The sequence below is a fragment of the Acipenser ruthenus genome, chromosome 38 (assembly GCF_902713425.1).
Source record: "Acipenser ruthenus chromosome 38, fAciRut3.2 maternal haplotype, whole genome shotgun sequence".
NCBI lineage: Eukaryota > Metazoa > Chordata > Actinopteri > Acipenseriformes > Acipenseridae > Acipenser > Acipenser ruthenus.
Window position 1 is genome coordinate 9,085,519 of NC_081226.1, and position 26,439 is coordinate 9,111,957.

Below are 26,439 nucleotides of genomic sequence, written 5' to 3' on the forward strand. Positions count from 1 at the left end.
CAGACTTAATAAAGAGCCCCTGAGAAGACACTTCTTCACACAGGTGGTGAGGGGATGGAATGGGCTGCTTAGTCATGTTGTTGAGACAGATACACTGGGATCATTTAAGGCCCAATTTGACAAGGTTTTGAGATTAGAGTAAAAATTTGGCCACAGTTATTATTATTTTTTTTTTTTTTAATATTCCAGAGTTTTCTTTACCCAATCAGATGCCTGTGTTGGTGTTTAATTGTTTTTCATTAACCAATCAAATCAGAGGAAGCCAAACTCCCTGGCTAAATGTCAAGGGCCTCAGAGACTGACAGAGGAAGGGGGTGGTGAACGAGGTTACACACAAACAGGAAGTGGGTATTAATAGAGCTGAGCACAGGAAGTCGTTTCCTGTGTTTGTTCCTGATGGACAGGTGATTCCTGTCTGAGTCAGAGACACCAACACGCGAGTGAGTGACTTCCAAACCTTCAACATGCGAGCGAGAGACTTCCAAACCTTCAACATGCGAGCGAGTGACTTCCAAACCTTCAACATGCGAGCGAGCGACTTCCAAACCTTCAACATGCGAGCGAGCGACATCCAAACCTTCAACATGCGAGCGAGCGACTTCCAAACCTTCAACATGTGAGCGAGCGACTTCCAAACCTTCAACATGCGAGCGAGTGACTTCCAAACCTTCAACATGCGAGCGAGCGACTTCCAAACCTTCAACATGTGAGCGAGCGAGCGACTTCCAAACCTTCAACATGCGAGCGAGCGAGCGACTTCCAAACCTTCAACATGCGAGCGAGTGAGCGACTTCCAAACCTTCAACATGCGAGCGAGCGACTTCCAAACCTTCAACATGCGAGCGAGCGACTTCCAAACCTTCAACATACGAGCAAGCGACTTCCAAACCTTCAACATGCGAGCGAGAGACTTCCAAACCTTCAACATGCGAGTGAATGAGCGACTTCCAAACCTTCAACATGCGAGCGAGCGAGCGACTTCCAAACCTTCAACATGCGAGTGAGCGACTTCCAAACCTTCAACATGTGAGCGAGCGACTTCCAAACCTTCAACATGCGAGCGAGCGACTTCCAAACCTTCAACATGCGAGCGAGCGAGTGACTTCCAAACCTTCAACATGCGAGCGAGCGAGAGACTTCCAAACCTTCAACATGCGAGCGAGCGAGCGACTTCCAAACCTTCAACATGCGAGTGAGCGACTTCCAAACCTTCAACATGTGAGCGAGCGACTTCCAAACCTTCAACATGCGAGTGAGCGACTTCCAAACCTTCAACATGCGAGCGAGCGACTTCCAAACCTTCAACATGCGAGTGAGCGACTTCCAAACCTTCAACACGCGAGCGAGCGACTTCCAAACCTTCAACATGCGAGCGAGCGACTTCCAAACCTTCAACATGCGAGCGAGAGACTTCCATACCTTCAACATGCGAGCGAGAGACTTCCAAACCTTCAACATGCGAGCGAGCGAGCGACTTCCAAACCTTCAACATGCGAGCGAGCGACTTCCAAACCTTCAACATGCGAGCGAGCGACTTCCAAACCTTCAACATGCGAGCAAGCGACTTCCAAACCTTCAACATGCGAGCGAGCGACTTCCAAACCTTCAACATGCGAGCGAGAGATTTCCAAACCTTCAACATGCGAGCGAGCGACTTCCAAACCTTCAACATGTGAGCGAGTGACTTCCAAACCTTCAACATGCGAGTGAGCGACTTCCAAACCTTCAACATGCGAGCGAGCGACTTCCAAACCTTCAACATGCGAGCGAGCGACTTCCAAACCTTCAACATGCGAGCGAGCGAGCGAGTTCCAAACCTTCAACATGCGAGTGAGCGAGCGAGTTCCAAACCTTCAACATGCGAGTGAGCGACTTCCAAACCTTCAACACTACATTTCAGCAGTAGTGCCTTCATCAGTGTTATTGAAACTAAACTGAGTCAAGCAGACTCACATTAACACTACTGAAGGCCTGGTCTAGTCTCTATACTTCTCCCTCAGACCCGCTGTGCTCTATAACCCGTCTCTGCTGTACGTACCTGCGGCGATGCTGCATGCTGGGATGAGTGTGAGGCGGTGATGTCATCATTCTGGGAGGCTGTGGTTTTGTCGTCTGGGTCGCGGGGTCGGAAGCTGCTCAGGGTCACACTAGGCTCCTCCCCCCCAGGCAGGTCCAAACCACTATAATAAATTCCACGGGGGAGCATGGTCCAAACCAACCATTCATAGAAACGTGGGGGGGGGAGGCAGAGAGATGGAGAGACCCAAACACACACACACACACACACACACACACACACACACACACACACAGACTCAGACACAAAGACACAGACAGGCACAATCAATCAATTAGTACAATCACAGTCATGGACTATTGCTTGCACTGAATAAATTCATTCACAAACTGAAAAATCAAAAAAAAAAAAAAAATAGAAAACCAAAGTAAAGTTTCTATAAGAGAACAACTATTCTACGTTTTATTAAATAAAATAATTTAAATATGTAATTATAAAAAATAGAAAGCAGATGTATTTTCACAACTTTGGTGCTTATATTAGTAAAATAAATGAACCCAGGAACTCATCTATCAAACCAAGCTGTTAAGTCCTCCAATGTTACTGTTCATAAATATCAACGACTTTCAATAAATAGGCGTTACATGGAAAGAATATCAGAATTATTGACTAAAATCAAAAAAGCATTGGAGTTTTCAATAATAACTATATATGTATATATATATATACAAATTGGCTCACTTCATATGTATACAAACCACTAGAAACTATTCCACTTCGAATCCCTTCAATGAAGCCACATGAGTTCCACTGTTAATAACTTTTACTCCTGGGGTACCAGGAGTAACAGGAATGGAAGTATTCAGTCAAACTAATTCAATCCAATAAACGTTTCACCAAACAGCGTCTGGCATCACCCTGAACTGCAACAACACAGTGATGGTCACTCTACCATTCAAACACTCACTCACACTCATACACAGCGACTCACTCTCTCACACACTCACACACAGTGACTCACTCTCTCACACACTCACACACACTCACACACAGCGACTCACTCTCTCACACACTCACACTCACACACAGCGACTCACTCTCTCACACACAGCGACTCACTCTCTCACACACTCACTCACACACAGCGACTCACTCTCTCACACACTCACACACAGCGACTCACTCACACACACTCACTCACACTAAGCAAGACAGCCTCTTTAAGGGTGTTTAAATTGACACTCCTGTTTTCAGACAGACAGACAGACGGACAGACAAGCTTTAATATATATAGGTGTGTCTTTGAAACTCAGGTGCAGATTAAATAAGTAGCATCACACAGACAGACAGACAGACAGACAGACAGACAGACAGACAGACCACACCAGTATCTCTCCATTCCCCTCTTTCTCCATCCCTCGCTCCCTCTCCACCTCTTTTTAATCATGGGTTAGATGTCCAATCCGATCATGTCTAGCTTGTAAGTCCAATCCATGTCTGTTCAAGTTCTTGTGAAGACGGGGTGCTGTGAGGTCTGTACCCCTCAGAGTTCCACGGGGTGCTGTGAGGTCTGTACCCCTCAGAGTTCCACGGGGTGCTGTGAGGTCTGTACCCCTCAGAGTTCCACGGGGTGCTGTGAGGTCTGTACCCCTCAGAGTTCCACGGGGTGCTGTGAGGTCTGTACCCCTCAGAGTTCCACGCAGCCTCCCTGCTTTTGATCAGTGAGTCTCCAGTTCAGTGGAGTGACAGACAGGCAGACAGACAGACTTGATCCAATTGTATTCCTCTTCCAGTAATGGTGAGGACAGACCCTGTAACACACAAGCCAAGAAACATTGTGTTCATATCACACTGTGCAAAACAGCATGACAGGACATCATACAGACACCATGCTGGGGAGCTGCTGTAGTTCTGTACGGGGTTTATAGTGTTAATTAGTATCTTTATGTGAGCATTGCCAAGCACAAACGAAGACACACACACAAAGGCTATGCAAATACTGTAACCAAAACACTCCTAGTTTTGCATTGCGCTCCCCTCCCTCCCTGCTGTAAAGATGCAAAAATTAAACAAAAATGTTCAACAGAAGAGATTAATTTATAAACCAGAAAGAAAGAACAAGACAGCATGAGGGAGAGGGAAAAGGAGAGGGGGAGGAAGGGAGGAGAGCGAGAGGGGGCAACCTCTTCATTAGGAACTCCTTTTCCTAATAAAATGGCCACTCCCTGTGTAGCGATGAGACTGGAGCTAATCTACTACACAGGGTGGCCTGCTGTCTGTTTGTCTGTCACTGATACAGTAGCATTGCTGTGCAGTACCGTAGAACATTATCATCACCAGACAGACAGTGAGCTAGCTACCCGACCCACTGCAGGACTATCAGAACAGAATCAGTCCTGAGAGATAAAAGTGGCTTCATATGAGCAGCTGGGTGAGCAAGAGGTCTGTGAAGTGTAGGGCAGAGAGGAGAGGGGAGAGGGGAGTAAGAGAGGAAAGAGAGGGGAGTGAGAGAGGAGAGAGGGGAGGGGGGAGGAGAGAGGGGAGTGAGAGAGGAGAGAGGAGAGAGGAGAGAGGGGAGTGAGAGAGGAGAGAGGGGAGGGGGAGGGGAGAGGGGAGTGAGAGAGGAGAGTGAAGAGGGGAGAGGGGAGAGGGGAGAGGGGAGAGAGCAGAGGAGACAGGGGAATGGAGAGGGGTGAGAGGAGGGAGGGGAGAGGAGAGGGGAGAGAGAGGAGGGGGGACGGGAGAGGGGAGAGAGCAGAAGAGACAGGGGAATGGAGAGGGGAACGAGGAGAGAGTGGAGAGGAGAGGGGATAGAGAGGAGAAGGGACAGGAGAGGGGAGAGAGCAGAAGAGACAGGGGAATGGAGAGGGGAAAGAGGAGAGAGGGGAGAGGAGAGGGGATAGAGAGGAGAAGGGACAGGAGAGAGGAGAGAGCAGAAGAGACAGGGGAATGGAGAGAGGAGACAGGAGAGAGGGGAGAGGAGACAGGGGAATGGAGAGGGGTGAGAGGAGGGAGGGGAGAGGAGAGGAGAGAGCAGAGGAGACAGGGGAATGGAGAGGGGAGAGAGAGGAGAGGAGAGAGGAGGGAGGGGAGAGGAGAGGGGAAGTCTGAGTCTCTGGACACTGACAATGAGAAAGAAACAAAAAAGGAAGTACAGAAATAGCAGGAAATTGGCTATTTCTGTAGAACTCAACTTCCTGTCTCTGTGCGTGTGTTTGTTTAAGAGAGAGAGATAGGGGCGAGGGAGGAGAGGGAGAGATCAAGGGAGAGGAAGGGAGGGAGTAGGTCTGTGTGAGACGGAGAAACAGGGAGAGAAGAGAAAGGGACAGGAAAGAACAAGAGATCCTATCTATGCAAACGATCCCTCTATCTCTCTATCTGTATCATGCTAGGATAGGTCACGGAAAAGCTTTAGAAATAAACACTAAATAAATACACTCTTAGGATCAAGACTTTCATTTCTGTCACTAAACTTACTTTTGTTACATTACAACTGTTTTCAATAAAAGTAATCTACAAATGAATCGAATAAACTATTACAACACCAATACAACACTAATAATAATAATAATAATAATAATAATAATAATAATAATAATAATAATAATAATAATCTCTTGGTGTACCTGTCTCCTGTTCGGTCGGCAGTTCTGCAACTCGACAGGTGTTCCCTTTTTTATACAGGTGAGTCTGACTCTCTCAAGGCAGGTGTAACAATCTCAGCCAATAGGAAAGCGCAACGTCACTCTACCGACTCTAACTACAGCACGGATGGTGAGCAGGGCTTAGAATGGCGAGAGCATCAGCAGTGACGCTCTGCATTGTTCGAATTCGGTACCCGGACTTTCAATAACAACAAAACGCAAAAACAAACCTTGTATTTTATTTATTAGGGTGTTATTTTACACGTGTGTTCACGTGTATTTACAGTACAGCTACTAGGCGATACTGTACATATACATTCGAGTGTGTGTGTGTGCGTGTGCGTGTGCGTGTGGAGCCGTACAGCAGTACATTAACTAATCGAGGTCTAACTAGCCGCCGGTATCAATAAAGCACCCGTGATGAGACCAGCTATGCGTGTACACACACGCACACGCACACACACACACACACACACGCACATTTTTTTTTTTTTAAAGATCCAAAGTAAATGACAGTGACATTACCGTATTCCGTTTAGCTGCCGTGCGAGTCTCTGTGTGTTTGAAATAAAACCAGATCCATGCGCTGCAATACTCCCGTCTCTGCATGCAGGGGTCTTACTTCAACCTTCATGCGCTTCTTAAACGAAAACCAAATCATACATAATGCATCTTCTTTAGAACTACACATGCGCAGATCCGGGTTCCCCTTCCTTCCTGTGATCTTTAATGTTTAAGTATTTGTTTGAATCCCTTTTCACAAGACGTCCTTTCCTCGGTCGATAGCAGGCAGGCTACCCAGACAGACTCCGGTAGTACAGTCGTGCGCTACTGTACTGTGCGTCTGTCCGCAGACTCGCTGTCATCAGAATACAGCAGTGACGCGACGTCACTCACACTGACACACGCACACTGACTCACACACACACACACACACACAGCACCTTGTTAGACCCGGCCGGCCGCTGCTTAGCTACAGTATGCTATTATAAGCAGCGACTCAGCTTGACTTCATGTAAAGAAAGCACAAGGATGGCGTGAAAACCCGGAATGGAGTTTTATAGGGTATATTCTTTACCGCTTATCAAGACTCCAGTCCAGGTGTGTGTGTGTGTGTGTGTGTGTGTGTGTGTGTGTGTGTGTGTGTCTATATATATATATATATATATATATATATATATATATATATATATATATATATATATATATATATATATATATATATTCATATATTCAAAACAATAGCTATCAAAGCAATGAAAATGTAAAACGACCCTTATAAAAGTTTCTCACAGTAAAAGTACAACATATCAAAATACGTGTCAAAGTTATAACCATGAAAAAAAAACTCAAATTACCGTCCAAAATAATGAGGTACACTTGTATAAGGTTATATCCAGATAATATAATAACTAATAAAAAAAATAACATTACAATGTATATATACTGTATATATATATATATATATATATATATATATATATATATATATATATATATATATATATATATATATGAAACAAAAACACATCTTCATTGTGAAAAAAAAAAAACTGTCAAGTTATAAAGTGCCCAGCCATTTAAAGTGGAGATATCAAAAACACAAGCCAAGTTTCAAGAAACCATTGGGGCAGCCTTGCCCAGCACCAAGCAAACAGACACAACTGTAAAAGAGGTGGGGGCCAAGGTTGCCCCAATGGTTTCATCTAACTTGGCTTGTGTTTTTCACACTGCTTAGAACAAACATGTCACAGGGGAGTGTCACTCGCACGCTCCTTCTAGTGTCACAACCATCCTCTAAGGACCTGTTACTTAAGGGACAGTGCAGATAAACCTGCCATCAAGTATGGCTCTATTAGTGTTATTGCATTATTATTATTATTATTATTATTATTATTATTATTATTATTATTATTATTATTATTGCTGGTACTGCAGCGCTATATCAAATTCATCTTTGCAAGTAACTCTGTAAACTGGTCAGCGAACACAGCCTGCGCTGACCATACTTCTCGTTCTGGGAATTACAAGCAGCTGGACTCTGATGTATCTCACTATTCATATAACATACTTAAATACCGCTGTCATGTTAAACAGGGTACTCTAATGTATATGCTTGGAGTTATCGTTGCTGGAGTATCGATGTGGATGTTGGGTATCCCTCTGAAACCCCTTGGCACTCTACCTGCTTGTACTGTATCGTTATCCTTCAAGATTTGCACAATGCATTATTTTTGTAACGCTACTAAAGACTTGCTGTTGTCCCCTTTACTTGAGCCACGGGACCCACTGGCCGCTCAGATAAGGGGCCCGCGACAAAACAATTAGGGCAACCTCTGGACCAAGCAAATAGCACAACTGGAAAACTTGCATGAAAAACACAAGCCAAGTTAGTAAGGGGGGCAACCTTGACCCCCACCGTGTTCCTCTCGATATAGATATATAATTTGTACTTCTGCATCCTCTCGCTGATCCAGTCCGGGTTTTGCGTGTTGCTGTGGGTGATAGCAGCGAGCGACTCTATTGAAGGAAGTGACCAGCCTAATATTGTACAATAGCCAGATATCCTGTTGGAAGCTCAGCAGTACCTCACACTCAGGGTACTGTAGAGCTGATGTGTTTAGTGAAGCCATGCTGTACCCAGCGCTTGTGCTGCAGTGTGCTATACTCAGCAGAACCTCAGAGCTACGCATTGGGAAGTGACTGCATTCAAAATAGCATCTGTGATCGTGTCAATGAATTAATGAATGCGTAGTGTATTAATAAAAAGGTACATCTTTTAACATTAAAAATAATACAAATTTAATAGAAAATAAGACCGTGCTGTTTTAATCTATTGAGATTCACAGCTTTGGTCTAATGATCAATTTTTATGTGTAGCTGTATCAAACACTGTGCTCTAGTCTAGCTGCTATAGTCAGCAATCAAACACTGTGCTCTAGTCTAGCTGCTATAGTCAATCAAACACTGTGCTCTAGTCTAGCTGCTATAGTCAGCAATCACTGTGCTCTAGTCTAGCTGCTATAGTCAATCAAACACTGTGCTCTAGTCTAGCTGCTATAGTTAGCAATCAAACACTGTGCTCTAGTCTAGCTGCTATAGTCAGCAATCACTGTGCTCTAATCTAGCTGCTATAGTCAATCAAACACTGTGCTCTAGTCTAGCTGCTATAGTCAATCAAACACTGTGCTCTAGTCTAGCTGCTATAGTCAATCAAACACTGTGCTCTAGTCTAGCTGCTATAGTCAAACACTGTGCTCTAGTCTAGCTGCTATAGTCAATCAAACACTGTGCTCTAGTCTAGCTGCTATAGTCAATCAAACACTGTGCTCTAGTCAAGCTGCTATAGTCAATCAAACACTGTGCTCTAGTCTAGCTGCTATAGTCAAACACTGTGCTCTAGTCTAGCTGCTATAGTCAATCAAACACTGTGCTCTAGTCTAGCTGCTATAGTCAAACACTGTGCTCTAGTCTAGCTGCTATAGTCAATCAAACACTGTGCTCTAGTCTAGCTGCTATAGTCAATCAAACACTGTGCTCTAGTCAAGCTGCTATAGTCAATCAAACACTGTGCTCTAGTCTAGCTGCTATAGTCAGCAATCAAACACTGTGCTCTAGTCTAGCTGCTATAGTCAATCAAACACTGTGCTCTAGTCTAGCTGCTATAGTCAATCAAACACTGTGCTCTAGTCTAGCTGCTATAGTCAATCAAACACTGTGCTCTAGTCTAGCTTCTATAGTCAATCAAACACTGTGCTCTAGTCTAGCTGCTATAGTCAATCAAACACTGTGCTCTAGTCTAGCTGCTATAGTTAGCAATCAAACACTGTGCTCTAGTCTAGCTGCTATAGTCAATCAAACACTGTGCTCTAGTCTAGCTGCTATAGTCAATCAAACACTGTGCTCTAGTCTAGCTGCTATAGTCAATCAAACACTGTGCTCTAGTCTAGCTGCTATAGTCAATCAAACACTGTGCTCTAGTCTAGCTGCTATAGTCAATCAAACACTGTGCTCTAGTCTAGCTGCTAGTCAGCAATCACTGTGCTCTAGTCTAGCTGCTATAGTCAGCAATCAAACACTGCTCTAGTCTAGCTGCTATAGTCAGCAAACACTGTGCTCTAGTCTAGCTGCTATAGTCAAACACTGTGCTCTAGTCTAGCTGCTATAGTCAATCAAACACTGTGCTCTAGTCTAGCTGCTATAGTCAATCAAACACTGTGCTCTAGTCTAGCTGCTATAGTCAATCAAACACTGTGCTCTAGTCTAGCTGCTAGTCAATCAAACACTGTGCTCTAGTCTAGCTGCTATAGTCAATCAAACACTGTGCTCTAGTCTAGCTGCTATAGTCAATCAAACACTGTGCTCTAGTCTAGCTGCTATAGTCAATCAAACACTGTGCTCTAGTCTAGCTGCTATAGTCAATCAAACACTGTGCTCTAGTCTAGCTGCTATAGTCAATCAAACACTGTGCTCTAGCCTAGCTGCTATAGTCAAACACTGTGCTCTAGTCTAGCTGCTGTAGTCAATCAAACACTTTGCTCTAGTCTATAGTCACGCTGTGTTTTACAGTAAAAATCAAACACAAAACCATCTTTTACAAAATGTGTTTTATTAGCAAGTAAAGCTTAACAATGTTGACAATTTTTTTAAAATTTCTCAAACAGATTTTTTTTTTCAATTTAAAACTAGCGACAAAAAATAAGCCCACAGTTCTAAATGCGAAGACACCTTTCTGCAGCAGTGTTTAAAATGTGTTATTGACTGTAGAGCAGATCTGAAATAGCGTTGAGTCTGTATGTGTGTCTGCGTGTGGCTATGTGTGTGTGTGCGTGTGGGTCTGTGTGCGCGTGTGTGAGTTCCGAATGGTCTGTCTGTCTGTGTGTCTTTACCACAAGAGTCAGATTCACTGTTAGCTTGTATCAGTGATAAAATGTCTCATATCACAGGAGGTTCAAGGGCACAGATGTCTGGTATTAATGAGGAGACTCTCTTAATAAATAATGAACAGTATGCTGGTTTGCTGCCTTTTAAACCCGGATGTCTTGATTTGTTGGGAGAGTTCAATATATACATACATATATATATATATATATGTGTGTTTCTTTATACAATACCAGTAGAATTAACATCTTAACAAACAATATCATGTGTACAGATTACATTTTTCTAGGCACGTATTTCTTTCTATAGAAAAACTTACATACACACAATCAAACAGGCACACACTCATACACACACACACAATCACACACACACACACACAAACAATCATACGGGCACACACACACACACACACACACAAACACAATCACACAGGCACACACACACACACACAAACACAATCACACAGGCACACACACACATACATACAGACACGCTGACTAGCACACACTCACAGTGCAAAGCTGAACTGCCCAATCCCTATTATTGACACTAAAGCAAATAGCAGGCCTTCTTTCTAAAGAAAAAGAAAAAAACAAACTGAATTCTTCTTCAACCGAAAACTTCAGAAATGGAACGAATGCAACCACCTGCGATTCAAATAAGAAAATACATCATTATTATTATTATTATTATTATTATTATTATTATTATTATTATTATTATTATTATTATTAACTCAAATATGTGTTTGTTATGTATTTGTTTTTTAAAAGATTGACTTGACTAACATTTTAATACAGCGTACAGCGCCACCACTGCTGGTGTTTAAATGCAGTCACTGCAGCTTCAGGTAGAGAATTTACTTTCTTATTTCTTTGATTATATTGCTATGAAAAATAAATTATCATGAAAAAAAATATATTTAAAAAAAACTTTAAAAGTAATAATTATATAACTTTGCACATCATGTTTTTATTTAAAAGACAGCCCTGGGTCCATGAGATAGAAAACAGAGATACACAAAACAAACAAGACGACAGGAACACGTTAGTAATCGTTATAGTTTGGAGGTTTCCATTTATTCAGCAAAGGCTCCCATATTTTCCTATTATTCCCAGTCATACTACGTCACAGTAGCTTTCTCATACACTGTCAACACAACAAACTGTTAACTCATGCCACCCTGTGGCCAAATACTGCAACTGCAATCTCTTATTTTATTTGAGGTCATCAGCATTCTGTACTATACTATACATAGGGCTTCTGATTTTCGGTTTTAACCAATAAAAACGAATAAAAAACCCCGGATACAAAAAAAATGAAATCGGTTTACAGCCAATAAACACCAGAAAAAATGGTTACTCAATTCACGTTGACTTCACCCCTTTCCCATTAAAAAAAAATCAATTAAAAAAATCAATAAATAAATAAATTCCTTTCCCAGTACAGTCGGGCAACGTCCCTCCTTCCTGATTCGTACCGATCATTGATTCGTTCTGAATACTTTAAACCCGCCCCAACTACTGAGAGCACATTTCTATTGGAGACTGCGCTTGCGAGATTTAAAACGAGATTACACTTAGGAATGGAGGCTTGTTCGCAGGATTTAAAGCTGTATTACAGTCCTGCACTGACAGCATGGAGCTGCTCCCTGATCTGAACCTCTCTCTCGGAGGCTCTGACTCCTGCACTGACAGCATGGAGCTGCTCACTGATCTGAACCTCTCTCTCGGAGGCTGACTCCTGCACTGACAGCATGGAGCTGCTCACTGATCTGAACCTCTCTCTCAGAGGCTCTGCTGCACTGACAGCATGGAGCTGCTCGCTGATCTGAACCTCTCTCTCAGAGGCTCTGACTCCTGCACTGACAGCATGGAGCTGCTCACTGATCTGAACCTCTCTCTCGGAGGCTCTGCTGCACTGACAGCATGGAGCTGCTCACTGATCTGAACCTCTCTCTCGGAGGCTCTGACTCCTGCACTGACAGCATGGAGCTGCTCACTGATCTTACCAGGGCACTCTGCTGCACAGGGGAAGACACTCCGACTCACTCTGCCTTCTGCTGAGAAAGAGTGAGAGAGTTAGAGAACTGAGTGAGTGAGAGAGCAAGAGTGTGTGTGTGAGAGAGAACTGAGTTAGAGTGAGGTTAAAAGTGAATGAGAAAGTATGTCTGTGTGTGTGTGTGTGAGTGTGTGTCTGTGTCTCAGTCTGTCTCAGTGTGTGTGTGTCTGTGTCTCAGTCTGTCTCAGTGTGTGTGTGTGTGTTTATCTCAGTGTGTGTGTGTGTGTCTCAGTCTGTCTCAGTGTGTGTGTGTGTCTCAGTCTGTCTCAGTGTGTGTGTGTATGCTTGTGGCAGTGTGTGTCTGTGTGTGTGCAAATTGATTAATATTCTCAGATAAACACACTCACCTTGTCTATTTCAACTGCAGGACAAGCTGTGGAGAAAAAAGAAGAACATGAATGAATGAATGAATTCAGAACTATTTTAGAGTACAGGTCCTGGGTAATAATAATAATAATAATAATAATAATAATAATAATAATAATACAGTGCACTCTGTTTATAAGAATAACATCCATCCCGGATGATTTGATTCTTATAAGCGTTTGATTCTTGAAAGCGGACGGATATGATTACTATTAGCAAAAGTGCCTCCGCGTATCAGCAGTTTAAATACAGTATACAAAAAAATCAATGATGCTCAAGCACTGAGGACAACACATCAAAACTATCAAAACAAGTCCTCGTGGGGAAGCAGCTTGTTACACGACCACGATTCTGTTTACTCAAGGATACAGGATCCTATTTTACTGCAGTATACTTGAGAAGCGATCGTCTCGTGAGGGTGCCTAGTTTAACTGCTGTGCCATGTTACATGTAATGGCCTTTCAATTAAAATGACATCACAGTACAGTATTTTACTGTCAGCAGTACCACTGCATTTAAGCATCTGTGGCTCGCTTATTCTCAGTTGCTATGCAAACCACCGCAATCTCCGCCCCCCTCCTCCCCCCCCCCCCCTCCTCCTCCCCCCCCCTCCTCCTCCTCCTCCTCCTCCTCACCACGCCCTCCCTCTCACTCTACATGCATATCACACACTGCTGTACTCAGTATGTATTCAATGAATGTGTATTCACTTTATTGAAACAAATGTTCACTAAGAGAACGAAAACAAACACACCTGCACAATGCAGTGGTGCAGCCACTGATTACAAACTGTCCAGTGCTCCCTGGATCACTGCACGATCCACAGCCTGTAAACCTCGATGGAGGAGGTTCAGATCATCGAAGCCCCTGTACAGTAGGACATTCCTCAAAGTTTTCATCCTTCATTTGGTTCAAGGATGGGACGATTGCGTCTGTCTTTTTCCTGCCATGTCGACTCACATCTAAACTGCACGACTTTTTCTACTGGGAGTCGCTGCGGAGCAGGGATTATACTGGATACACGCTGCGTGTCTAATCACACGAGATGCGAGCAAATTCAAAAACAGCTTTATTGGCTGTACACGTCATTGTTCTTGATATAGTACTGTATTACATGTTTACCCTGAAATGATTCTTGTAAGCGGATTGCTTGATTCTTACAAGCACAGTTTTTTAGCATGGTTGGTATAGGAATGATTTGTCCCAGTGGTTTTGATCACTGTATGCGGTTGATTCTTATATCAGTGATTGTTATAAACGGAGTGCAGTGTAATGGTAATAATATCAGTGCAGATGTGCCGTACCTTTAACACAGAACAGCCAGCTCCCCAGCTTCAGGAGCCCGTACAGAAGAAACGCTACAACAAACAAACCGATCGCATCCTCAATAGAGGGGCCCGACGCACCTGAGGGGGTAGAGAGAGGGACACACCATTTGTATGTGTCACTGTGTGTGTGTGTGTGTCTGTGTCTCTGTATGCGTGTCTCAGTATGTGTGTCTGTGTCTCCACATCTCTGTCTCAGTGTGTGTGTGGCTCTGTGACTCCATGTCAGTGTGTCTCAGTGTGTGTGTGCGTTTCAGTGTCTGTGTGTATCTCAGTGTGTGTGTGTCTCGGTACGTCTCAGTGTCTCAGTGTGTGTGTCTCAGAGTGTGTGTGTCTCAGTGTCTGTGTATGTGTGTGTGTCTCAGTGTGTGTGTGTATCAGTGTGTGTGTGCGTTTCAGTGTCTGTATGTGTCTCAGTGTGTGTGTGTCTCAGTTTGTGTGTGTCTCAGTGTGTGTGTGTATCAGTGTGTGTGTGCGTTTCAGTGTCTGTGTGTGTCTCAGTGTGTGTGTGTGTCTCGGTTTGTGTGTGTCTCAGTGTGTGTGTGTATCAGTGTGTGTGTGCGTTTCAGTGTCTGTGTGTGTCTCAGTGTGTGTGTGTCTCGGTACGTCTCAGTGTCTCAGTGTGTGTGTCTCAGAGTGTGTGTGTCTCAGTGTCTGTGTATGTGTGTGTGTCTCAGTGTGTGTGTGTATCAGTGTGTGTGTGCGTTTCAGTGTCTGTGTGTGTCTCAGTGTGTGTGTGTCTCGGTATGTCTCAGTGTGTGTGTCTCAGTGTCTGTGTATGTGTGTGTGTGTGTGTCTCAGTGTCTCAGCTTGTTACCTGCGATGTGCAGGGTCACTGTCTTCCTGTAGCTGGCCCCCAGGTGAGTCGCTATGCAGGAGTACTGGCCCTGGTGGTCCCCTGACTCCGGGGTGACTCTCAGGAAGCTGGTCTGGGTGTAGGTCCCGTCGGGGTTCTGGGTGTGTCCGGAGAGCTGAGCCTCCGGGAGGTAGCGCACCCCGGCGCCCCCTGCAGGCCTCCACAGCCACTGCACCCCCACATCCAAGGGGTAGAACCCCGACATCTCACAGGACAGCTGGACCGGGCGGCCGGGGGGTGACCAGAGAGGGGAGGGGAAGAGGGAGAGGCGTGGGGGCTCTGCCAGGGGAGACAGGAGAGGCTTTTACAGAGTGAGCGGCTTCCAAAGTCATTTTATAATCATCCACTGTCCTCGTCCATGACTTCAAAACACTCCATCACAATTCTGAGCAGGTGAAACAGAAGAAAGTGCCACCAATAGACAGGCAGTGCAGACCAGATGAGCCAGCATCTGCATGTCAGTAAGAAACAGAGCCATCCAGGGCACAGATACTGCCCTGCCAGCAAAACTAAAGCAGACCTGATCTGAAGTGGCGCTGCCTGTGAGCAGATACAGGTGAGATATCTACCCATGACCTCCAGCTCCATTACTATCTGTACCAGTATACATGGCTGGCAGACAGACAGTACTGATACAGGTGTGCAGACGTGTATTACAGGTGAGATACTTACCTATGACCTCCAGCTCCATTGCTACCTGTGCCAGGATGTAGGGCAGGTACACAGTGCAGATGTATGTGCCCCTATGGTGCACGTCTACATTGTGCAGCAGCAGTGATGCGTTTCCTGTCTGGTGCAGCGCCTCTAAGTCCATGCTCGCCTCTTCCTGCTGGGCACTGCGCTCCTCCAGTCTGTCTGTCTGTCCGTTGTACGCATAGACCAGCCGGCCCTCCCCACGGAACTGGTACCGCCACTCCACCGCAAACCCAGAACCAGGCTCCTGCCAGCCCGGCAGCACCGAGAACCCACAGTCCAGACGAGCCGCCCGCCCGAGACGAGAGCGCAGGACCGGGGTGTGAGAGAACACACTGAGAACCGCTGAGAGAGAGGAGAGAGAGAACACACTGAGAACCGCTGAGAGAGAGGAGAGAGAGAACACAGTGAGAACCACTGAGAGAGAGGAGAGAGAGAACACAGTGAGAACCACTGAGAGAGAGGAGAGAGAGGAGAACACACTGAGAGAGAGGAGAACACACTGAGAACCGCTGAGAGAGAGGAGAGAGAGGAGAACACACTGAGAACCACTGAGAGAGAGGAGAGAGAGGAGAACACACTGAGAGAGAGAGAGAGAACACACTGAGAGAGAGAGAACACACTGAGAACCGCTGAGAGAGAGAACACACTGAGAACCGCTGAGAGAGAGGAGAGAGGAGAACACACTGAGAACCACAGAGAGAGAGAACACACTGAGAGAGAGAGGAGAACACACTGAGAGAGAGAGAGAACACACTGAAAACCGCTGAGAGACAGGAGAGAACACACTGAGAACCGCTGAGAGAGAGGAGAGAGGAGAACACACTGAGAACCGCTGAGAGAGAGGAGAGAGAGAACACACTGAGAACTGCTGAGAGAGAGGAGAGAGAGAACACAGTGAGAGAGAGGAGAACCCAGTGAGAGAGGAGAGATAGAGAGGAGAACCCACAGAGAGGAGAGAGAGAACACAGTGAGAGAGAGAACACAGAGAGAGGAGACAGAGAAAACACTGAGAGGAGAGAGAGAACACGCTGAGAGGATAGAGGAGAGAGAACAGTGAGAGAGGATAGAGAGGAGAACACATAGAGAGAGGAGAACACAGTGAGAGAGGAGAGCAAGGAGACAGAACAGAGAGAGAGAAGAGAGAGAAAACAGAAAGCAGAGGGAACACACACAGAGGAGAGAGGGAACACACAGAGAGGAGAGAGGAAAGAGCACACAGAGAGAGAACACACTGAGAGAGAGAGAGGAGAGAGAGGAGAACACACTGAGAGAGAGCGAACACACTGAGAGAGAGGATAACCCATAAAGAGAGGAGAGAGAGTGAGACACTGTGACCTCATCATGGTTACCTGTGGCCTGCCCGGTTGCCGTGGGAACCCTCAAGATGCTGGACACACCTATGTCCCCTTTGTGGGCGGTGATGGAGGTGGAGAGCCAATCAGCTCCCAGGCGGGCTGGGCTGACCCCGCCGCTGGTCAGAGAGAGGCTCCAGTCCACATGGGCGGGCTGAGGAGTGAAGGGGTTAATCTCACACTGCGGCTTCTCCACAGCGCCCTCTACCGTCAGCAGAGAGGAACTGCACAGGGGCCCGGCCGGGTCTGAGAGAGAGAGAGAGAAAGAGGGGTGGGGGGGTTAAAAATAGAGAAATCGTGAGAGAGAGAGAGAGAGAGAGAGAGAGAGAGAGAGAGAGAGAGAGAGAGAGAGAGAGAGAAACTGACCCTTATAACAGTTTCCCACAGTAAAAACACAGTAAAGTGTAATAAAGCACAGTGAAAGCACAGTAAAGCATAGGTAAGCATTGTAAAGCACAGAGAGGCATGGTAAAGCACATTAAAAAACAAACCATGTTGTAGGGAGTCAGTGTTACCTGTGCAGGTGTCTCAGTGTACAGTAGTAACAGGTTGATGTAGAGTAGGGAGTCAGTGTTACCTGTGCAGGTGTCTCAATGCACAGTAGATACAGGTTGATGTAGAGCAGAGAGTCAGTGTTACCTGTGCAGGTGTCTCAGTGTACAGTAGTTACAGGTTGATGTAGAGTAGGGAGTCAGTGTTACCTGTGCAGGTGTCTCAGTGTACAGTAGTTACAGGTTGATGTAGAGAGTCAGTGTTACCTGTGCAGGTGTCTCAGTGTACAGTAGTTACAGGTTGATGTAGAGAGTCAGTGTTACCTGTGCAGGTGTCTCAGTGTACAGTAGTTACAGGTTGATGTACAGAGTCAGTGTTACCTGTGCAGGTGTCTCAGTGTACAGTAGTTACATGTTGATGTAGAGAGTCAGTGTTACCTGTGCAGGTGTCTCAGTGTACTGTAGTTACAGGTTGATGTAGAGAGTCAGTGTTACCTGTGCAGGTGTCTCAGTGTACAGTAGTTACAGGTTGATGTAGAGAGTCAGTGTTACCTGTGCAGGTGTGTGGCTGTTCAATGTCCTGTAGGGAGTCTCATGTCTCTGTACAGTGGGTGAGTGTCTCTGTGTTACCTGTATACAGGTGTGTGGATTCCTGTGTATTGTTACCTGTACTCAGGTGTGTCGGTGCAGTGCACTTACCTGAGACGTGGTAAACCCTCATGGGGTCGATGTCAGCGGGGTGGTTCTGCTCCGGCCCGGTCTGGTCAGCGCTGGTTCTGATGTACAGGAGGGATTTCTCCTGCGTCATGGCGGAGGGGAAGCTGCCTGGCTTTTCCTTCACATACCAGCAGTCAAGCACGGGGCACACGCTGAGAACAGGAGGGGCTGGGGGGAGAGGGGTAGGAAGAGAGTGAGAGAGGGAGAAGAGGAGGGAGAGGAGTGGTGGAGAGGGTGAGGGAGGGAGTAGAGGTGGTAGAGGGGTAGGGGAGAGGGTGAGAGAGGATGTAGAGGAGGGAGAGGGGTAAGGGAGAGGGTGAGGGAGGGAGTAGAGGAGGGAGAGGGGTAGGGGAGAGGGTGAGGGAGGGAGTAGAGGTGGGAGAGGGGTAGGGGAGAGGGTGAGGGAGGGAGTAGAGGTGGGAGAGGGGTAGGGGAGAGGGTGAGGGAGGGAGTAGAGGTGGGAGAGGGGTAGGGGAGAGGGTGAGGGAGGGAGTAGAGGTGGGAGAGGGGTAGGGGAGAGGGTGAGGGAGGGAGTAGAGGAGGGAGAGGGGTAGGGGAGAGGGTGAGGGAGTAGAGGTGGGAGAGGGGTAGGGGAGAGGGTGAGGGAGGGAGTAGAGGAGGGAGAGGGGTAGGGGAGAGGGTGAGGGAGGGAGTAGAGGTGGGAGAGGGGTAGGGGAGAGGGTGAGGGAGGGAGTAGAGGTGGGAGAGGGGTAGGGGAGAGGGTGAGGGAGGGAGTAGAGGAGGGAGAGGGGTAGGGGAGAGGGTGAGGGAGGGAGTAGAGGTGGGAGAGGGGTAGGGGAGAGGGTGAGGGAGGGAGTAGAGGAGGGAGAGGGGTAGGGGAGAGGGTGAGGGAGGGAGTAGAGGTGGGAGAGGGGTAGGGGAGAGGGTGAGGGAGGGAGTAGAGGTGGGAGAGGGGTAGGGGAGAGGGTGAGGGAGGGAGTAGAGGTGGGAGAGGGGTAGGGGAGAGGGTGAGGGAGGGAGTAGAGGTGGGAGAGGGGTAGGGGAGAGGGTGAGGGAGGGGGTAGAGGTGGGAGAGGGGTAGGGGAGAGGGTGAGGGAAGGAGTAGAGGTGGGAGAGGGGTAGGGGAGAGGGTGAGGGAGGGAGGTAGGAGGGAGAGGGGTAGGGGAGAGGATGAGGGAGGGAGTAGAGGTGGGAGAGGGGTAGGGGAGAGGGTGAGGGAGGGAGTTGAGGTGGGAGAGGGGTAGGGGAGAGGGTGAGGGAAGGAGTAGAGGTGGGAGAGGGGTAGGGGAGAGGGTGAGGGAGGGAGGTAGGAGGGAGAGGGGTAGGGGAGAGGGTGAGGGAAGGAGTAGAGGTGGGAGAGGGGTAGGGGAGAGGGTGAGGGAGGGAGGTAGGAGGGAGAGGGGTAGGGGAGAGGATGAGGGAGGGAGTAGAGGTGGGAGAGGGGTAGGGGAGAGGGTGAGGGAGGGAGTTGAGGTGGGAGAGGGGTAGTGGAGGGAGAAGAGGTGGGAGAGGGGTAGGGGAGAGGGTGAGGGAGGGAGTAGAGGTGGGAGAGGGGTAGGGGAGAGGGTGAGGGAGGGAGTAGAGGAGGGAGAGGGGTAGGGGAGAGGGTGAGGGAGGGAGTAGAGGTGGGAGAGGGGTAGGGGAGAGGGTGAGGGAGGGAGTAGAGGAGGGAGAGGGGTAGGGAAGAGGGTGAGGGAGGGAGTAGAGGAGGGAGAGGGGTAGGGGAGAGGGTGAGGGAGGGAGTAGAGGTGGGAGAGGGGTAGGGGAGAGGGTGAGGGAGGGAGTAGAGGTGGGAGAGGGGTAGGGGAGAGGGAGGGAGAGGGGTAGGGGAGAGGGTGAGGGAGGGAGTAGAGGTGGGAGAGGGGTAGGGGAGAGGGTGAGGGAGGGAGTAGAGGAGGGAGAGGGGTAGGGGAGAGGGTGAGGGAGTAGAGGTGGGAGAGGGGTAGGGGAGAGGGTGAGGGAGGGAGTAGAGGTGGGAGAGGGGTAGGGGAGAGGGTGAGGGAGGAGGGAGAGTTAGTTTTAGACACATCATTGGTCCAAACAGACACCTCCACACACCCCCAGTCCGACTCTCTCAATAATCTGTGCTGAAGACATGTCAAAACCAAATGTCATCACATCTCGATAAGAGGCTCTCTAATGCATTTACACAAGAGTGAAGTGTGACTGACTGACAGACACAGAGGCCTGTATTCATCAGGCGTTTTCCGCAGATTCGCTGCTTCCGACACTTTTTCTAAATGGAATAAAATACAAAGTTAAAATGCTGTAAGTCACAGCGCACATGGTTTATTTTATAGATGCTGTGTATGCGCAAATCATCCTTGATACATTTTACGTCTGGTGTGGGCGTGTGTAGCCTGTCCTGGGCCAGAGACTCAGGACAGAGCCTCGATCGATCGCTGGAGATGCCCCCCGAGTGATCACCTCTCTAGGGGGGTAAGTCCAGCACTTCCGAAAGTAAAAATAAAAACTCGAGGAGGGGGGGGGGGGGGGGCTCACTGTGTAACCTGTATAAAAAACATGTCTTCAAACACGAACAAGGAGGACCTGCTGGTGTCGGCGCTGCAGAGTCGCGCACACAGGAAGCGCTGCGAAATCGAAAGTAAAAAATACAAATACACAAAACAAACCGACATTTTGTTTCCCTTAACCTACGCGTTCACAAAAAACACACAAATATATATAAAAAATAAACTTGGTCCAGCTTTGTCGACCCCAAACTCCGTGTGTATTTTTTTTCTAAAACAACAGACTAGAAATAAAGACTACAGTTAACGCTACAATCCTTTATTATTATTATTATTATTATTATTATTATTATTATTATTATTATTATTATTATTATTATATGTTAAATGCAAACAGTATCAAACTAAAGCACGTTCTTGTCATGATTTGTCAAGTCGTGCCTTTCAAACCTTGTCGATCTCGACACCGAATATCTTTAATAATAATACTAATGTTGAAATATGTTATAAATATTTCGAAATGTTCACTTACCCATATAGCTGCTGCATATCAGCGCAATAAAGGCCAGTTTGCAAACAGTGGAGATCTCTGGCATTGTGCAGAGGCTGGGTTTGCGAGGGGCTGTGATGAGAGAGAGAGAGAGACCCAGTCTGGTTTTCCCTGCTGAGCCCAAAGCAACCGATAACACACGTATACTGGGTTAGTTTCACTTTCTCTGGTACTACGCGCATGTGTCTCTGTGCTTATCTTACTCGGGGCAGGTGCAGTGTCTAATGCATTTTTAATTTTTATTCATAGTATGGAAATTTTTCATTTTCTGTAGAGCGGTACAGTGTCTATAAACCGCAGAGCGACACCTTCTAGATTCACAGCGCGATGCTACAATTACAAAGCGCCTCAGGCTTTATTTAAAAAGCAACGTCTATCGATTTATAACATCAATTAAAACAAAACCCAAAATGTCAACAGAAAAAAACTAAAGATAGCTACATGTGACCAAGTTGTTGCGCTAATTACTATTTGTAAGAAAATGAACTTGATATAAAAGTTTTATATTTAAGTGTGTTGTTTTTAAGGCGGTTTAAACTAGTTTTAACGATGTATCCCGAAGTTTCTCGAGGCTTGCTTCGTCTTTACGCCTCCGCGCAGCCCTCCCTTAGCTCTACCCGGACGGCCGAAGCTTGTCGAAGCATAACCAAAGTCAAAACAAAGATTCGGCATTCTCCGTCGCGGTTTCCGAGACTTGCCGAAAAATAATACTTCAACGCTTGTTCTAGCCGAAGTTGTCCGGAAAAAAAAAAAAAAAAAAAAAAAAAGTTTACAGAGAGAATTTGCAAACTGCTGAGCTGGATTGAGCCACGTCACTACTCCAGCGAGACAGAGCAGCGAACTACCGGGGCAGGAGTTAGGACACCGGGCGGAGAAATGAACCGATAAACACACCGAGCCAGCTGCACGGACAGAGACGACAGCGCGATACGTCTTTTCTGTTTTTATTACACGCGTATAACGAGTAATTACTAACAATTATCGACATGACTACTCTCACTATGATAGCACGAATCCAGGACGGACTGCTGCTCGCCGCCTCCATGCAAGAGAGCGAACAGGTAATGTGAGCCACAGTACTCTCTATAATAATAATAATAATAATAATAATAATAATAATAATAATATATTGCATTATTAGTTTTAATCAGCACTTTTTAGTCGTAAAGCGCCGGGCTCTGTGTTACAAAGGTCAGCGGTACCTGACACTTGTGTGAGTTTATATCAGCGATATTTAAAACTCTGTATGCTTCTCGTGTGAGTTCCTGTCCTCATGCAAAGCAGCGCTGAGACTGTGATGATGTCATCATGCTTAGCATGAGATAATGTATTTGTATTTTCCCTGAGGGGCAGAGAGATTATGACACTATAAGCTTTTTCGACATTTCAAGAGCTAAAGGAGAATGTGAGGGTGAAACCATTAGTGTCTGATCCACATTGCAGCGCAGTTTGATCCATTCCTGACACACTGTGGCTAATCAAGCTCTTTACAAAACCTGAAGTGGGTGAAGCTGCTATGCAATATGAGTCTCATTTCCATCCCTGTATAGGATATTAAACAGGAGAGAGAGACCCGCACTGTAGCAGGGATTGGAATAAGACATCCATTGCATAGCAGTGTGATCCATTCCGGGTTTTACTAAGAGTTTAACACTAGAAGGACCGGAGATAGACTCATACTTATATATAATCAGCACAGATAATGCACGTCTCCACGTCGCCTTTCTGCACAGGGCACAGCTGTCCGAAGTTTTATTTTTATCACACTTGCCAACCTGCATTGGCATCTCTTGCGGCTCTCAGAGGGGTTGCCAGCTTCAGCTGTGGGCACACTCTTGGCAGTCTCCCTCTGTTCCAAATGCTTCTTTATTATTTATTTCATAGCAGACGCCCTTATCCAGGGCGACTTACAATCGTAAGCAAATACATTTCAAGTGTTACAATACAAGTAATACAATAAGAGCAAGAAATACAATAACTTTTGTTCAAGTGTGACAAACCACTATTCAATAATACAGCAGATAATAGTGATAGTTACATCAGGGTATGATTAAATAGTGATAGTTACATCAGGATGTGATTAAATACAAAGTACTACAGGTTAAACACTTGGCAGATTACAGTATTCTGAAGTACAGGATTAAATGCAGTAAAATAGGGGGCAGATAAGAGCAAAATAAAGCACATTTAAATGAAGGGTGATAGTGTCCCAGGATACAAACAGAGGAGTTCTACAGGTGCTGTTTGAAGAGGTGAGTCTTAAGGAGGCGCCGGAATGTGGTCAGGGACTGGGCAGTCCTGACATCTGTAGGAAGGTCATTCCACCACTGCGGAGCAAGGGTGGAGAAGGAGCGGGCTCTGGAGGCAGGGGAGCGTAGAGGAGGTAGAGCCAGTCTTCTAGTGCAGGCGGAGCGGAGAGGTCGAGTGGGGGTGTAGGGAGAGTTGAGGGTCTGGAGGTAGCTGGGTGCAGTCTGGTCAAGGCATCTGTAGGCTAGTACAAGAGTCTTGAACTGGATGCGAGCGGTGATCGGGAGCCAGTGGAGCGAGCGGAGTAGTGGAGTAGCGTGGGCGAAGCGAGGCAGAGAGAACACCAGACGGGCAGCAGAATTCTGGATGAGCTGGAGCGGACGGGTGGCGGACGCAGGGAATATATTTTACAGTTAGCACAGGAACTTCTTTAGAAGTTCCTGTGCTAACTGTAAAATATATTCTCTCCTTGGTAAACTCTTCTCTGTGCATTCTTTGTAAAGTACCCAGGAGTTGATGGCTGCTAGGTCCAATCCATTGTAAAACACCTGAACAGACCACCGTCGGGAGCCAGCTTTCACAGAATACTTCCGTGCCATCCGATCCAAAACATCAACTCCATATTTTGTTGCGTTGTAAAACTCCACGGTCTCTGGTGTTTATTTTCACTAGTTCTGATGCTAATTGACCGACCAAAACAGCACAGCTGGCAAGCAGGTGCCAGCCTTTGAAAAGGCTGATTGAAAAACAATAGACTGTCAGTCATTCACTCAGACAGAGAGTAGAGACTAATCTGATTACAGCTAAACACATTGCGGACTGGTAAATAAAAATAATAAAGTAGAATACCGTTCTGTATAATCACAATACAATTGTTTTCTGTGTGGCCGTCAGTGTGACTGCTCCCGGGGCCTGTAGGTATAATGTAATATATCTCCTTTATTTCTGCACTCCCGCGTTTCATGCTTTGTGAGAATATTTAATACATACAGACAGAAAGGTACACGAACGCACAGCCCCATATGTGTTACACGACTGGAGAAAATGACATTGCTTCTCGTGTTAATCAGACACACCTGAGTGTGTTGTCCCACACCGTGGCTAATCAAGCTCGTAGTAAACCCTGGAGTGGGTGAAGCTGCTATGCGACGGGAGTCTTATTTCCACCCCTGTTTTAACCCCCTCTCTTGCTTGCTGTGTATGTGTTGTATTTGTATTCATTTATTTTCTCTCTGCTGTCTCTCTGCAGACAGTAATTCTTGACGCCTCTGAGAAGTGGGGTCTGCAGTTCAGAAAGCAGGATCACTGCTCACCCTGTCCGATTTATTTGCACAAAAAAAATCAAAAACCGTACAAAAGTATTAAACTAGAGTTCTGGGGCTCGATTCTCAAAGCGTTAACTCCTGTCAGTGCTTGACTTTCAGAGCACTTCACAGCACTGGGGAATCCATCCAAGTACGTTTGCTACATTCTTCCAGAGTTTCGTTTGAGTAAAGCTGCAGACGGACTGACGGACTGAGACCCGCAATCCTGTCAGATGGATATCATCCCTTCCTAGTGTCTGTTCTTTCACCCTGCGCTGTGCATTGTATCAGAGAGCCTTGTTGACGGTCCAGTTTGTTGTCGTCCTCAGTCGGGTCGGAACCTGCAGGAGTATCAGAACCAGGCCAAGCAGCTCTTCAGGAAGCTGAACGAGAACTCACCCCCCCGCTGCTCGCTGGAGACCGGGCCAATGGTGTTCCAGTAAGAGCTCCCAGTGTGTGTGTGTGTGTGTGTGTGTGTCAGCTTGCTGCTCTGTGTCAGTCTGTGTGTGTGTGCGTCTCTGTCATTGTGTGTGTGTCAGCTTGCTGCTCTGTCTGTGTGTGTGTGCGTCTCTGTGTGTGTGTGTCAGCTTGCTACTCTGTCTGTGTGTGTGTGTGTGCGTCTCTGTCTTTGTGTGTGTGTCAGCTTGCTGCTCTGTGTCTGTGTGTGTGTGTGTCAGCTTGCTGCTCTGTGTCTGTGTGTGTGTGCGTCTCTGTCTTTGTGTGTGTGTGTCAGCTTGCTGCTCTGTGTCAGTGTGTGTGTGTGTCAGCTTGCTACTCTGTCAGTGTGTGTGTGTCAGTGTCTGTCTCCATTGCTGTGTGTCAGTCTGTGTGTGTGTGCGTCTCTGTCTTTGTGTGTGTGTGTGTCAGCTTGCTGCTCTGTGTCTGTGTGTGTGTGTTAGCTTGCTGCTCTGTCTCTGTCTTTGTGTGTGTGTGTCAGCTTGCTGCTCTGTGTCTGTGTGTGTGTGTGTCAGCTTGCTACTCTGTCAGTGTGTGTGTGTGTGTGTGTCAGTGTCTGTCTCCATTGCTGTGTGTCAGTCTGTGTGTGTGTGTGTGTCAGTGTCTGTCTCCATTGCTGTGTGTCAGTCTGTGTGTGTGTGTGTGTGTCAGTGTCTGTCTCCATTGCTGCGTGTGTGTGTGTCAGTGTCTGTCTCCATTGCTGTGTGTCAGTCTGCGTGTGTGTGTGTGTCAGCTTGCTGCTCTGTGTCTGTGTGTGTGTGTGTCAGCTTGCTGCTCTGTCAGTGTGTGTGTGTGTGTCAGTGTCTGTCTCCATTGCTGTGTGTCAGTCTGCGTGTGTGTGTGTGTCTCTGTGTGTGTGAAGTTGAATTGCAATCCTGAAATTTTCATTCCTCATATTGAATTGTGTTCTGCTACTTGCTGATTGTTCAAGGCTGTAATGCTGTCCTCTCTCTCTCTCTCTCTCTGTGTATCCCAGCATCCTCCTTGCTCAAGGGGTGTGTTACCTGGTGCTGTGTGAGGGCTCCTACTCCAAGAGGCTGG

General features: G+C 46.7%; 3 protein-coding genes across 4 annotated transcripts in view; 1 reads left to right on the forward strand and 2 right to left on the reverse strand.

The window, feature by feature from the left end:
* The window catches only part of LOC117434178 (ral guanine nucleotide dissociation stimulator-like 2), a gene marked incomplete in the record, with an annotated part of 45,580 nt that extends 38,991 nt beyond the window's left edge, over positions 1-6,589 (reverse strand). Inside the window, 2 exon segments of the mRNA XM_059008946.1 lie at positions 2,039-3,828; positions 6,187-6,589. Of these exon segments, the coding sequence (XP_058864929.1) occupies positions 2,039-2,206 (168 nt within the window).
* A 3,664-nt stretch (positions 6,590-10,253) lies between these two features.
* Positions 10,254-21,900, reverse strand: LOC117964889 (tapasin-like). Of its 2 annotated transcripts, none has more exons than XM_059008982.1 (9): positions 21,374-21,900; positions 18,392-18,577; positions 17,199-17,447; positions 15,826-16,191; positions 15,115-15,432; positions 14,277-14,378; positions 12,954-12,979; positions 12,557-12,607; positions 10,254-11,192 (listed from the first exon to the last, which is right to left on the reverse strand). In XM_059008982.1, the coding sequence occupies exons 1-8, from the start codon at positions 21,435-21,437 to the stop codon at positions 12,593-12,595; spliced, it is 1,326 nt and encodes a 441-aa protein (XP_058864965.1). In that variant the 5' UTR covers positions 21,438-21,900; the 3' UTR covers positions 10,254-11,192; positions 12,557-12,592. The 2 variants fall into 2 exon arrangements, with proteins under 2 accessions (XP_058864965.1, XP_058864966.1); XM_059008983.1 differs by having other exon boundaries at positions 12,557-12,604; positions 21,374-21,898.
* A 262-nt stretch (positions 21,901-22,162) lies between these two features.
* Positions 22,163-26,439, forward strand: part of LOC131706993 (vesicle-trafficking protein SEC22b-like) — a 12,187-nt gene continuing 7,910 nt past the window's right edge. Inside the window, exons 1-3 of the mRNA XM_059009011.1 lie at positions 22,163-22,452; positions 25,272-25,381; positions 26,375-26,439. The exon at positions 26,375-26,439 is cut by the window's right edge and continues 96 nt beyond it. Of these exons, the coding sequence (XP_058864994.1) occupies positions 22,378-22,452; positions 25,272-25,381; positions 26,375-26,439 (250 nt within the window). The 5' untranslated portion in view covers positions 22,163-22,377. The remainder of the gene's footprint in view (positions 22,453-25,271; positions 25,382-26,374) is intronic.